This window comes from Lynx rufus, unplaced genomic scaffold (genome assembly GCF_022079265.1).
Source record: "Lynx rufus isolate CCGP_SWC_20201006 ecotype Redwood Valley unplaced genomic scaffold, mLynRuf1.p SCAF_7, whole genome shotgun sequence".
Lineage (NCBI taxonomy): Eukaryota > Metazoa > Chordata > Mammalia > Carnivora > Felidae > Lynx > Lynx rufus.
The window spans coordinates 24,083,961-24,097,272 of NW_025814889.1; the positions used below are offsets into that span (position 1 = coordinate 24,083,961).

The 13,312-nt window shown below is 37.4% G+C and overlaps 1 protein-coding gene across 1 annotated transcript in view; it reads left to right on the top strand.

Annotated features, from left to right (window-relative positions):
• The window catches only part of MYO3A (myosin IIIA), a 226,806-nt gene that overhangs the window by 123,499 nt on the left and 89,995 nt on the right, over positions 1 to 13,312 (top strand). Inside the window, exons 16-17 of the mRNA XM_047066241.1 lie at positions 6,796 to 6,922; positions 11,328 to 11,538. Of these exons, the coding sequence (XP_046922197.1) occupies positions 6,796 to 6,922; positions 11,328 to 11,538 (338 nt within the window). The remainder of the gene's footprint in view (positions 1 to 6,795; positions 6,923 to 11,327; positions 11,539 to 13,312) is intronic.

Below are 13,312 nucleotides of genomic sequence, written 5' to 3' on the forward strand. Positions count from 1 at the left end.
CTGTACTAGGGAGTCAGCACCTGTGGGTTAAATTCCTCGACATGGCTTGTCTCTAGCTGTGTGTCCTTAGACCAATAACTAAACCTGTCTAGTGTGAGTTTCATTATCAGTACAATAAGTTTCATTATCTATGATTTGATGACTAAAATTGAGGGCTATATAATTTTAATTCTAATCTTTGCAGATTGGTCATGTCATTTTATTGCTTTAAGAACGTGCGAAGTTCATCCTACACAGAGCAAATGTTAATATCCCTTGTATAGAAATTCACCTGCACATGCTGACGGCAGGGCCTCTCCTTCCTTTCCTCTTGTCAGTTCCTGTTTGGCTGGTAATGTGGGCTCTGATTAGTGTCCCTGCCTGTGGGTACCTGTCCCAGCCTGCTCCTCCCCATCCTGCCTTCTCTGTCCTTTCTCAGTGGCAGCATTAGCATCTTGACTATCCCAGGGCTAGACTGGGTAGTGCCACACCCCTCAGCCTGGGCTGTTGTCACTTTGTCATGGTCCACGGTGATTCCCACCTGCTTTGAAGCCCAGGGATTGTCCTTTCTCACCACTCTCTTGAGTGGGGTGAAGAAAACTTTACTGTCACTTGATTGATGCAAAAGAAAACAGTTTGATAAGCATTAATTGAGTGCCTGCTGTGTAGGAATTAGATATATGAATTAAGCAGAGTCTCTGTCCTCATTGAATTTATAATCTGATAGAAGACACATACGCTAAGCATAATGTCAATAAAATGTAATCAATTCCATGATAACAAACAGAGAATGTTATAGAAACATGAAGTCTAGTGGCTGGTCACTGAGAGGTTCTAAGAAGAGATTATAATGTGTGGAGAAGGAGAAAAAGAACATGAACTGGAACTAAGGTGTGAAAATGATGGGGAATTCTTAGAAACCTACAAGGAAGGAAGTAGATGAACCTACACTGACGTGTCATTATGATCCGAAGTTCATAGTTGACATTAGGATTCACTTTTGGTGAAAACGTAAGTTTTCAGTTCCTTTGGGTAAATACCATGGATCTCAGTTGTTCGATTAGGTGGTAAGAGTGTGTTTAGTTTTGTAGGAAACTGTCAAGCTGTCCACCAAGGTGGCTGTAACAGTTTGCATTCCCAGCAGCAATGAGTGAGAGTTCTTGTTGCTTCACATCCTGATCAGCATTTGGTGTTGTCAGTGTTTTTTTGGCTTTTGGCCAATCTGAAAGGTATGCCATGGTAACCCCTTGTGGTTTCCATTTACATTTCTCTGATGACGTATGATGTGGAACATCTTTCATATGCTTATTTGGCATCTGTACATCTTCTTTGGCAAGGTGTCTGTTAAGGTCTTTGACCCATTTTTTAACCAGGTTTTTTTTTATTGTTTTCAAAAAAAATTATGTTTTGGATAACAATCCTTTATCAGATGTGCCTTTTGCAAATACTTTCTTCCAGTCTGTGGCTTGTCTTCTCATTCTCTTGACACATCTTTTATTTCAATTTGTGCATCTAACAGTCTTTGTCTAAGATTAGAAACAACTTTCTGTCTGCTTTGTTCACTTAACTCATAACTTGTCCTAAACAGATATAATTAAGTTCTTTGCATGCCTGAAACTATGTAAAAATTTAGTACATTTCAGTCTTTCAGATATTCTAAATGACTAACACAGCAGTCTTATCAGGAATGATAAGGACTTTCTAAACTTTCTAGTCATTTAACTAAATCTTAAACACTTCAACTTACTAGCCCTGAAAATATAATAATTTAAAATTACTAATGTAGAAGATCAAGTATTTTATATATTTGAATACACTTTGCAAATTATGTTATGCTTTTAAAATTAAAATCATAAGTATATTATCAAATAAGTATTTAAATTCAAGTCACAAAAGTTAGTTGCCAGATTTTTTTTCTATGTCTCTACTATTATCTCAAAGGTTTTAAACAGTTAAGAATAAACACATTGAGGGAGCCTGGGTGGCTTAGTCGGTTAAGTGTCCGATGTTGGCTCAGGTCATGATCTCATGATTCATGAATTTGAGCTCCGTGTTGGGCTCTGCACTGACAGCTCAGAGCCTGGAACCTGCTTCAGATCCTATGTCTGCCTCTCTCTCTGCCCCTCCCCTACCTGCACTCTCTCTCTCTCTCTCTCTCTCTCTCTCTCTCTCTCTCTCTCTCTCAAAAATAAACAAACATTAAAAGAAAAAGAATAAACATGATTATCCCAAGGTTATGCATCTTATTCATCAATTTAGTAAAAAAGTATTGATACTATATTCCTTTGCTAAGGCTGCCGTAGTAGAGTACCACAGGCCAGGTGATTTAAGTAACAGAAATTTATTTCCTCACAGTTCTACAGGTTAGAAGTCTGAGACAAGGTTAGTTTCTTGTAGAGGGCTGTGAGGGAGAATCTGTTCCATGCCTCTTCTCCACCTTCTGGTGATTCCCTGGCAGTCCTTAGTGACCTTGGATTTCAGAGGCCTCACCTTGATCTCTGTCTTCTTCTTCACATGGCAGTCTCCATGGGAAGAGTTCTCATACTCTTACCATGTGATCCAGCAGTCAAGGTCTTTGGTATTTACCCAAAGGAATTGAAAATTTATATCCACACAAAAACCTGTATACTAATGTTTGTAGTAACTTCATTCATAATCACCAAAACTTAAAGTAACTGAGACATCCTTCAGTGGGTGAATGGATAAATAAACTGTGGCACATCCTAATAATGGGGTATTATTCAGTGCTAAAAAGAAACGAGCTATCAAGCCATGAAAACACACGGGGGAACCTTAAATGCACATCACTAAGTGAAAGAAGCCAATCTGAAAGGGCTATAGACTATATGATCCCAACTATATAACATTTTGGAAAAGGCAAAACTATGGAAACAGTAAAAGACCACGGGTAGTTATAGGCTGCAAGGAGAGGTGAGTAGGCAGAGCACAGGGGATTTTAGGGCAATGGAAATACTGTATGGTACTATAGTGGTAGATAGGTGTCATCATACATTTATAAAAATCCAGAGAATATCCGACACCAAGTGTGAACTCTGATGTCAACTATGGACTTTGGGTGACAATCATGTTTCAGTGTAGGTTCATTGATTATAACACATGCATCACCCTAATGCAGGATGTTGATAGTGGGGAGAGCTGGGTGTGTGGAGCAAGGAGGACAGGGGCTAACTGGTAACTCTATGCTTTCCACTCAGTTTTGCTGTGACCCTCAAACTGCTCTAAAAATCAAGTTTAGGGGTACCTGGGTGGCTCAGTCAGTTATGCGTCTGACTCTTGATCTCAGTTCAGGTTTTGATCACACAGTCATGAGTTCAAGCCCAGCATTGGGCTCTGCACTGGATGTGAAGCCTTCATAAAAATAATAAATAAATAAAAATAAAGTTTATTTATTAAAAGAACTATAATAAAATACAGAAAGTAGAAATACATAGAAATAATCTATATAGAAATTCAGTATAGGAAATGATCCATACCCTTTGGTTCCAGGAGACTGTAGAGTCCTTGAGAACAGAAATTATTCTTAGTTATTGATATATCCAGTATCTGACATAGTGCTTAATAAATAGCAAACAGATGCTGGTTGGATGAACGAATGGATGGGTGGATGGTTGAATAAGAGATGTAGTACAAGAAACTTCTGGAAGAGGAAGAGTCCTTCTAACAATTATTTTGCCTTGGGAAGATTAACTCAGTGCAGACAGAGTAGTGACCTTGCCCCACACACGGTATTTTTTTGGTTTGTTTTGTTTTTTATAAATTTTTTTAACATGTATTTATTTTTGAGACAGAGAGAGAGCATGAACAGGGGAGGGTCAGAGAAAGAGGGAGACACAGAATCTGAAACAGGCTCCAGGCTCTGGGCTGTCAGCACAGAGCCCGACGCGGGGCTCGAACCCACAGACCGCAAGATCATGACCTGAGCCAAAGTCGGATGCTTAACTGACTGAGCCACCCAGGCGCCCCCCCACACACATAGTTTTGGGTTGCTGTCTGCATAGGTGATCAGCCTAGTGTACAAGCTCAGAAGCAGAGCGGGAATGTCCAGAGCAGCAGTGGAGTAGATTGGAGCCTGATGCATCAGAACAATGAAGGTCTGACTTTCCAGAAAACAAGCCAGAAACATGTTTCTCCTTGAAGATACTGCAAGAGCAGTAGCAGTCCAGCCTCCTCAGGTACAGACAAAGCAGGAGGTGGAGTAGATAGAGGGAATTGTGAATATTTTCCAATCTCTAGGGAGCACTTGGAGAGTATGCTTTTCCTGTAAGCCACTCTTCTTCCTCTGTGGGAAGGTATAGTGCATCCAGTGAGCTGGGAGGCAGGATTCAAATCTCAGTTCATTCAAAGTCCATGGAACATTGTTAGATTGTTTTACGCCTTGGTAGTTTTGTTGTTTTTTATTTGTTTTTGTTTTTTTATGCCTTAGTAGTTTTATATGTAAAATGAAAAAATGTTCTTTTGCTTATTATTATTGTCAAATAAAAATCGTTCTGGACTCCTTGGGGTGACAGCATCAGAGATGATTAGTCTTTGTGCCACGAATGACCCAAGTGCCTGGTCAAAGTCATACCCGTGCCCGAGGTCAGGCCCCTTTGAGCCCCATCAGTCTAGCTGCCAGACCCAGACTGAGCTAGGGCCCTGATTTGCTGTCTTCTGAGCCTCCAACTGTACTCCAAATGAATATTGTAATTACAGGATATCAAGGGGAGCCCCAGTCTAGAAGGATTACACAGTTCTTCTCATAAACAGTTGAATTAAGAATTAAATGTCGATTGATTCAGCATGTGATTCTCTGTAATGAATCTCTAAATGCTGTTAAAAATCCAACTTGGGAACTTACACACCTGGACTTTCTAGTCTGTAACTGACACACAAAGTTTTGAAGGAACACAGTTTTCAACAGTCTATTTCAAGGCATATTCCTGGTGTCATTTATCCATAACGTCTACAGTTTCCTCAAGAAAAATACAGCAGGATGTCAGATGCTGTATTTGTCTCCCCGCCTGCCATTAAAGCCCACACTGGTTGCCTCTTTACAAGTTATGCATGTTACAAATGGAAATTCCTTACCAGGAGAGTATTCTTAGAAAAGTGATTCACATCCAGCCTATCAGCACATTTATTGTTCTACTTCCAAAATATACCCCAGTGCATTGACTTCTTTCTGTCTCCACCATTTACTATTCTAGTCCAAGCCATCATCATCTCTCACTAGACTACTGCGATAGCCTCCTGACAATTCCACTTTTCTGTCTGCTCCCAATCCATTCATTTCCACATAGTAGGCAGATTCATCAGTTTAAAATATCACAGCTCCCTGCTTTGAAATCTCTAGTGGCTTTACATAGTGATTCAAATGAAGTCCAAACTCTACAGTGAGCCCAGAGGGCCTGGCTCATGCTCACCTCTCTGGCTCCTATCACATCATCCCTCACTGTCCTCCAGCCCCACTCTTCCTTCTTTCCTCATGCAAGGCCTTGCCCTTGCTGTCCCCTCTGCCTGGAATGTTCTGATTCCAGTTCTTCCTTTGCCTAGGTGGTTCCCTTGTCACCAAGGCCTCAGCTTCTCAGAGGGCAGCTCTCCCTAACCTCCCCAACTCAAAAGGCCCTCCCTGCCCTTTTCAGTCACTCTCCATTGCTCCTCTATGTGTTTTTCTCTTCATAGCCCGTTTTGTTACTGAAAATGTCATGTTTGTCTATTTGTTTCTTAATGCCTGCCCTTTCACTGCCTAAACACCCCAAGGGAACAAAGATCTTAGTTTTGCCTCTTCTGAATCCCCTGTGACAAGAGCAGTGCCTGGCATAAGATATATATTTATTGGATAAGTGAATACCTAGATATATACAGATATATCTATATATTCATTCAGCAAATGTATTTGTTTAAATGTTTATGTATTCATATGTTATATATGAATGAAAAAATGTCCCTGAAGATTTTTTTCACATCCAGTTTTTATCATGACTTAGAATGTTGGAGTGGATGGAATAATCAATTCTATTAAGTGTAGGAGCTGGATTAAAATAAAGGCAGCAACGTAAGAAAACAATAAAGATTTTGTCTGTTTCCTATACCTTACTGCACCTTGAACATAGTTGGAATGACACCAAGAATTACCATAGACTCCTTGATAAAATGCCTTCTATGCCTCCAAGAAGAGGTGTGGTGTGTGTGTGTGTGTGTGTGTGTGTGTGTATGTGTGTGTATGTGTGTGTGTGTGTATGTGTGTGTTTCTGAATATATTTTTATGTACCTTATTTAGGGTTTTACTACTATAAATTCTAAGCTGTAGTCCAGAGTTCTCATGCCTATACTTAAACGATACATATCCTTTGATTTTGATGCTGGGATCTTTGGGTCTTTCTTCCTTAGCTCCCTTTATTAAGCTCACTTTTAAGATGGCCTCAAGGAAAATGAACATCTGGAAATGACCACATTAAATCCCAAAGTTAAGTATCACATAGACCAATTTTTCTGTGGCCCAAGGAATTAGATATTTTTACCTCCTCTGAGGGGAGCTCCTCATTTATTTTTTTTCTTCATACTGGCATTCATAAATTTTTTTTTTATCACTCGCCGGGTAACAGGTACCATGCTCACCTCTCATATTAAAATAACAAATGAGACTGGGCCTACTTGGATCTTGGCTTACTTGGGTCTCAGAATGACATCATTGTCTATGGGATGACCTTCTTATGCTGGAGCCTTAGCATTCTTACCCAGTCTGTCTCCAGCCATAGTCACTGCCTTGCTATATGCCAGGGAAGGTGATGTTAACATTTTCATGGTATGTTTCAGCAACTTGGAAGTATATACAGTATACTGGCTGCAATCATGAATGTTGGAAACATTGAATTTTCTTCTGTGGCAACTGAACACCAGCTTGACAAGAGCCACATTTCCAATCATGCAGCTCTGGAAAACTGTGAGTTTTATTATCTTCTGTTCAATACTGAACTCTTTTTTTTTTTAAATGTTTATTTATTTTTGAGACAGAGAGAGACAGAGCATGAGCAGGGAAGGGGCAGAGAGAGGGGGAGACACAGAATCTGAAACAGGCTCCAGGCTCTGAGCTGTCAGCACAGAGCCCGACGCGGGGCTCGAACTCACGAACTGTGAGATCATGACCTGAGCCGAAGTCAGACACCCAACCAACTGAGCCACCCAGGCGCCCCAACACTGAACTCTTGAAAAATGTCTAATGACATACTTGTAAGTGTCACATAAAGACAATTTCAAAAAAAACTTCAAAAAAAAGATAATTTCAAGTGATCGTACTGATAGAGAATCCTGAAAAAGAATATTCAGATTCAATTTGCATAAAATGAAGCTTTTAAAGTCCAATATTTAAAACACATATTCATGCCTGCAAAATAACTGATTACTGAAGAAAACCTTCCTAAGTCTAGGCGTTAGACTGTTTTAGGAGCTACTTACATTTCAATGTAAAAACACAGAAAATATAATTAAAATTTAGTAAACTGATCTGAAAGGAGTTAAAGTTATTATTTGATAGATTTAGTGTATATATAATTTTATTTTATTTTTTAAATATAATTTGTTGTCAAATTGTCTTCCATAAAACACCCAGTGCTCATCCAAACAAGTGCCCTCCTCAATACCCATCGCCCAGTTTTCCCTGTCCGCCCCCCATCAACCCTCAGTTTGTTTGTTCTCTGTATTTAAGAGTCTCTTATGGTTTGCATCCCTCCCTCTGTGTTTGTAACTTTTTTTTTCTCTTTCCCCTCCCCCATGGTCTTCTGTTAAGTTTCTCAAGATCAACATATGAGTGAAAACTTATGGTATCTTTCTCTGACTGACTTATTTCACTTATAAGCAATAAAGACTTGTATATTTATTTTCATACCGGATGAATTTTTATACTCATTCATCCTGGGTTAACTGATTTTGCAATAATTTTGTATACAAGAAAAGTGCAATATTGTATTTGCTTTAAATCAACTTTTTTCTCTAGCAGAGTTTAATGAATTATTCCAATAACTTAAGGTTTCCCACTGATTTTCTGGTGGCACAGCTTTTTTATTTAGAATATATGCTATTTTTTTTTAATTTTTAATGTGGGCATATGCCTCTATAATTCCAGATTTGTTATGTTTCATATATAATGTAGAGAATCATGATATAAATTTTTATTTATATATTTTTTCTGATTTATACTTAATCAGAAACAGAATGAGCTGTTTTAGGGTAAATTTCAGAGGACCAGATACAAACCATTCTAGTCTGGACCTGTCCTTAGATCCCTATCATCTCCATGCCACTTTGTCTCTGGGACCAGCTTAGTAATACAGAAGAACTGAGATTGGCATGTAATGATTGCCGTGGACCTGAGAACCTGTTCTGATTTTTCATATATAAATAAAGTTAAATGACCAGAAGATATTAGACTGATAGTTGTTTTTTGTTTTGTTTTGTTTTTTTTTCTGGGCCATGGATCTCCCTCTGGCCCATGATGAGCCGGGTCTTCTTCTGGCCAATGTGCTGCAGGCTATGTAGATCCTGGGCTGAACCTTCATTCAGCAGACCTAATATTTTTTGGCACCCATGGGCCAGTAGTTCCAGGTTGATCTGTAGCTCCCAGCAGTCCCCAGTTATCAGATGTGGAAGGAAAAAACAGAAAACTCCAGTGATATATTCAGATCTCACCATTGATCATAATTAGAAGAGTTATCAACAATGAAGAGAATGATTGACCACAGAGGTATTTGTAGATTATGAATATATACTCAGAAACTAACAAACTAAGAACTGACTTTGATAATTGAGAACCTATTTCTATATAGGAAACAGTCATACGGGTCACAAAAGATTAATATTTATATGAATATAGTTAAAATTAAAGCACTTTGTGGAATAGCCTTTTATGGCAAATAAAAATTTTGCTAACTTATAATGATTTATAATTAAAGTTGCAAGGAATTATCTCCAAACCAAGGCCATGTTTCCTGATGGTTTTACAGGTACATTGTTTCAATCAGGGGCTAGTTCTGGCTGTTCTGTCTCATAAATATCTCTCAAATCTGACCACTTCTGTTTATGTCCATCATCTTCGTTCTCACTGAAGACAACATCACCTCTCACCTGAGCTAAGTAACCTCCCAATTGTTCATTCTACATCAGTTTTTGAACTTTTCCAGGCCATTCTCCACAATTCATTCAGAAACCACTTAATTCATGTATCTAGAAGGTTCTCTCAATCTTTCTCTCCCTCTCTCCCTCACTGTCCCTCTCTTCCTCCCTCTATCTTCCTACTTAAGTTTCGTGATTAGCTTCCATTCCTTCTAGATAAAGATGATCAAGACTAGAAGTTTGCCTTATGAGGTATTATACTTAGCAATATATCCCCAGGTAAAATGAACAATGCAGGAATAGAAGTAGACATATTAATCAATGGGAAACACTATTCAGAAACAGAAACAGATCCAAGCAGAATTGCCAGAAATGGCATTACAAATCACTAGGGAATCAGTGTTGTAGGGACAGCAAACTGGCTAGCCACTTAGGGGAGTGGGGGTGGGGGGGGATTTGAATTCTTGTCATACACCATATACCAAAATAAATTACAAATCTATACCATTTAAATGCAAAAAATCATAGAAGTTCAGGACAAGAGTGCGTTTATATAATCCTTAAATGAGAAAAGACTTGAAGGATTTTATGTGCAGAAAACCAAAAGCAGAAAGGATTTTTAATGGATATTTGACTACATAAATATTAAAACTCTTTCATACTAACAAAAGAAAAAGAAACGAAATTGCAATACAGGTAAAAAATAAAAGAAAATATTTGTACTATACATATAAGAAATATGTGTAAGCTATGAAGAGCTCTTCTAAGCTTATTAGGAAAAGACAAATATATCAATGAAAAAAGGGAGTTTATAAAATAAAACTACAAATTACTAATAAAAATATGAAAAAAAGAAAGTATTTAGCTTCACTAGGAGTCAGTTAAAAACAAATTGAAAAATGAAGGCATTTTTTCCTATCAAATAGGCCATTCTCAAAAATAATATGTGGTACCCATGAAATTGCATTAAAATTTTTTTTTGGCTGATAAGAATGTAATTGGTTCAGGGTTTTTGAAGAATAGCTAAATAGTATACATAAGAAGGCTTAAATAATGTTTATATACACTGAACCAATTACTGATTCTAAGCAATTTATGCTAAGAAAATCATACGAAACAGGAACACAGATTCATACACAAAATATTTATCCCAGCATTCTTTACAATTATGAACATATGGAAACAACCTAAATATCCAACAATTTAAAATTATTGATATAATATATAGCAGACTATTATGCAGCAAATTAAAATTTACAAGCGATATTTAATAAAGTGAGAAATGCTTAAGATATTAAGATGAAATATATGTGCAGAATAGTGACAGTAAACATGCTTAAAAGGAAAGAAATGCAGAATGTTAACTTGAAAAGCAAGATATCTACAGTGGACTTGGATTACCTCTACAATGTGAAAACAATATTTAAGCAAGGTCCAGTGATCTTAGCCACATAGCTGAGAACTATCTTGTCCCAATGCTAAAAGTAAAATTCAAAATGTTGAAAATAATTTAAAAGGAGGGAGAACTGATTTAAAAAATAGTCTGTCATGTGATAGTTTGGGTTAAAGATGTTTTATATTAAAAAATGAGTTTTATTCCCTGAATTTAGGTATTTTTCATTTAAAATTCCCTGTGATATTTAATTACCATTAAATATGCATGTTCCAGGCATCACACTTTAACAGAATTTAATTATTGAAATATATAACTGAGAAGTAGTAGGATACAAAAATACATTAATGTTGAGATAAGGTTTATGCTGTTTTGGTTAAATATTGCAAAAGTTAGGTAAAATACATTGGTTTGAGCATATCCCTCAAGTCTAAGTAACTTCCAGTTAATTTCTACATTTTGAAAATGTGTATATGATAATGGCGTCCAAATTATACCAAATTTATTCATTATGCTTATAAATTATTTCACATAATTCAGTGAAATTATGTTTGGCATCATGTAAACAACCCCTGGCTTGTGCCAATGTTCCCTCCTGTCAGCCAGTTCGGTTTGGGTTGTGCTGTATTTATTATATGGCAGCCTGCATGTGACCAGTCAGGGAGAGAAAAATGATCAAGAAGAGACACAGGACTCCTACTCAACAGCAACTTATTTTTACATTAGAAAGTCTTCACATATTTCTTTTATGTCGTTTGAAGAAGGTAAATTAAGACGTTTTCATTCTATAGGAAGTGACTTCATTGCCATAACTTTTTCTAACAACACATCTTTTTGTTTTTTTTAGCTGCTTCTTTGCTTTGCATTCAGGCAGATGAACTAAAAGAGGCTCTTACCTCCCACTGTGTGGTCACTAGAGGAGAAACCATTATTCGACCCAATACGGTCGAAAAAGCTACTGATGTCAGAGATGCTATGGCCAAAACTTTATACGGGCGTCTCTTTAGTTGGATAGTCAATCGTATTAACAGCTTATTGAAGCACGGCACATCGCCAAGGTAAAAATTCTCATGGAAACATTTTTTTCCCCAAATGTCAGGTGATGTAAATCTGTTTTCTGATTTATTGATTTGTATATGAGTCCCTTTGAAGACGTTTCTAATTGCTATCGCTGAATTATTACAGTTCTATCTCAGTAGATCTGCTTTATTTCCTAGTAGCCCTTTATTAGGCCAGATAGCTATAAAAATGCAAATGTCCTGGAACACAAAAACTGTAGCAACATGAATAAACATGAAAAGTGAATTTTTAAAGTGACATCAATTTATATGTTCTTTTAATAGGAAGGTGTACTGCAAAGTGTATGTACCATTTTATACTTTCATAAAATGTCATTCCAGCAGGTTTTTTGTTTGTTTGCTTTGTTTTGAGGGATTGAATTAAATCTTGAAGGCAAAGGAAAGCTTTCTTTTTATATTTTAACTCTCACTATAATCCTGTAAGGATAGGAATTATGACCTCCAATGAACTTTGGTTCCAAAATGTCCTAAGTAAATAGTAAATGATAGAGTGAATATATGAACGATAATGTCATCGTTTATGCCCTGCCTAGTACCCTATCTTAGAAATAAAGAATCACAGCCACCACTGACTGAGTACTCTCTATGTACCAGGGATTGCGCACAGGTATAAACCCTTCCATTTACACCTAAAGCTTTGTTCTGCCACAAATTACACAATCTGTAGAAATTGTATACAAAAAGCAGGATAAATGCCTACCTTAAGTCACCTTGTTCACATTTGCTTACTAAGCATAAAAGACTATTCTATACACATTTCAGGCATGTAATTCAGTCATTTTTCCACGAAGGGCCACACCACATCATAATATTATCCAGAATGTCTAAGAGATTATCCATTATTCCTCCATGTTCTTAATTCTCTATCCCCCAGAATTGCTTCTTTCCCTTTCTGCTAAACTGTAACCTATCTGACTGGGTCTGCAAATCAAATTCCAGTTTGCCCATTCTGATTTAATGATCAAAACACTTTGTATGTTCATGTGTGGCCATCTGTATGATGCCAAGCTTTCAGGTGAAAATGGAAAAGTTCCAGAATGTTCACTATCTATGTATTCCACAGACGACTACATTTTGCTACTTATCATCTGCATGTTTGGCACTAAGGCGATCTGCTGAAAATTCCACTACAGCCTCTTTACTATTTGGTAACTTTCCTTTCCATACACTAAAGAAAGCCAGCCAAATGTTAGATTTTCAAAATTTTTATAGAAAGTTTAACAAACAGGGGCGCCTGGGTGGCTCAGTTGGTTAAGAATCCGACTTCGGCTCAGGTCATGATCTCAAGGTCAGGGAGTTCGAGCCCCACGTTGGACTCTGTGCTGACAACTCAGAGCCCAGAGTCTGGTTTGGATTCTGTCTTGCTCTCTCTCTGCCCCTCCCCAGCTTACACTCTGTTCTCTCTGTCTCTCAAAAATGAATAAATGTTAAAAAAATGTTTTTTAAATAAAGTTTAACAAATTAAAATAAGACCATTCATATAGTTCAGCAAAAATCTGTCAAGATTTATGTTAAGATTTTGAAGAGCCTGTATACTGTGCCAGTCTTTTCCACTAACTTGTTGTGCAACCTTTGACAAATTACTGCATTTCTCTGCATCTTGTCTTCTTCAGCTATTAAAGGCATGTAATGACAAATCAGTGGTCTTAGTTATTGATGGACATCTTGGAGCCTTTTAAGGATCTCTTGAGGGATGCCTGGGTGGCTTAGTCAGTTCAGTGTCCAACTCTTTATTTTGGCTCAGGTCATAATG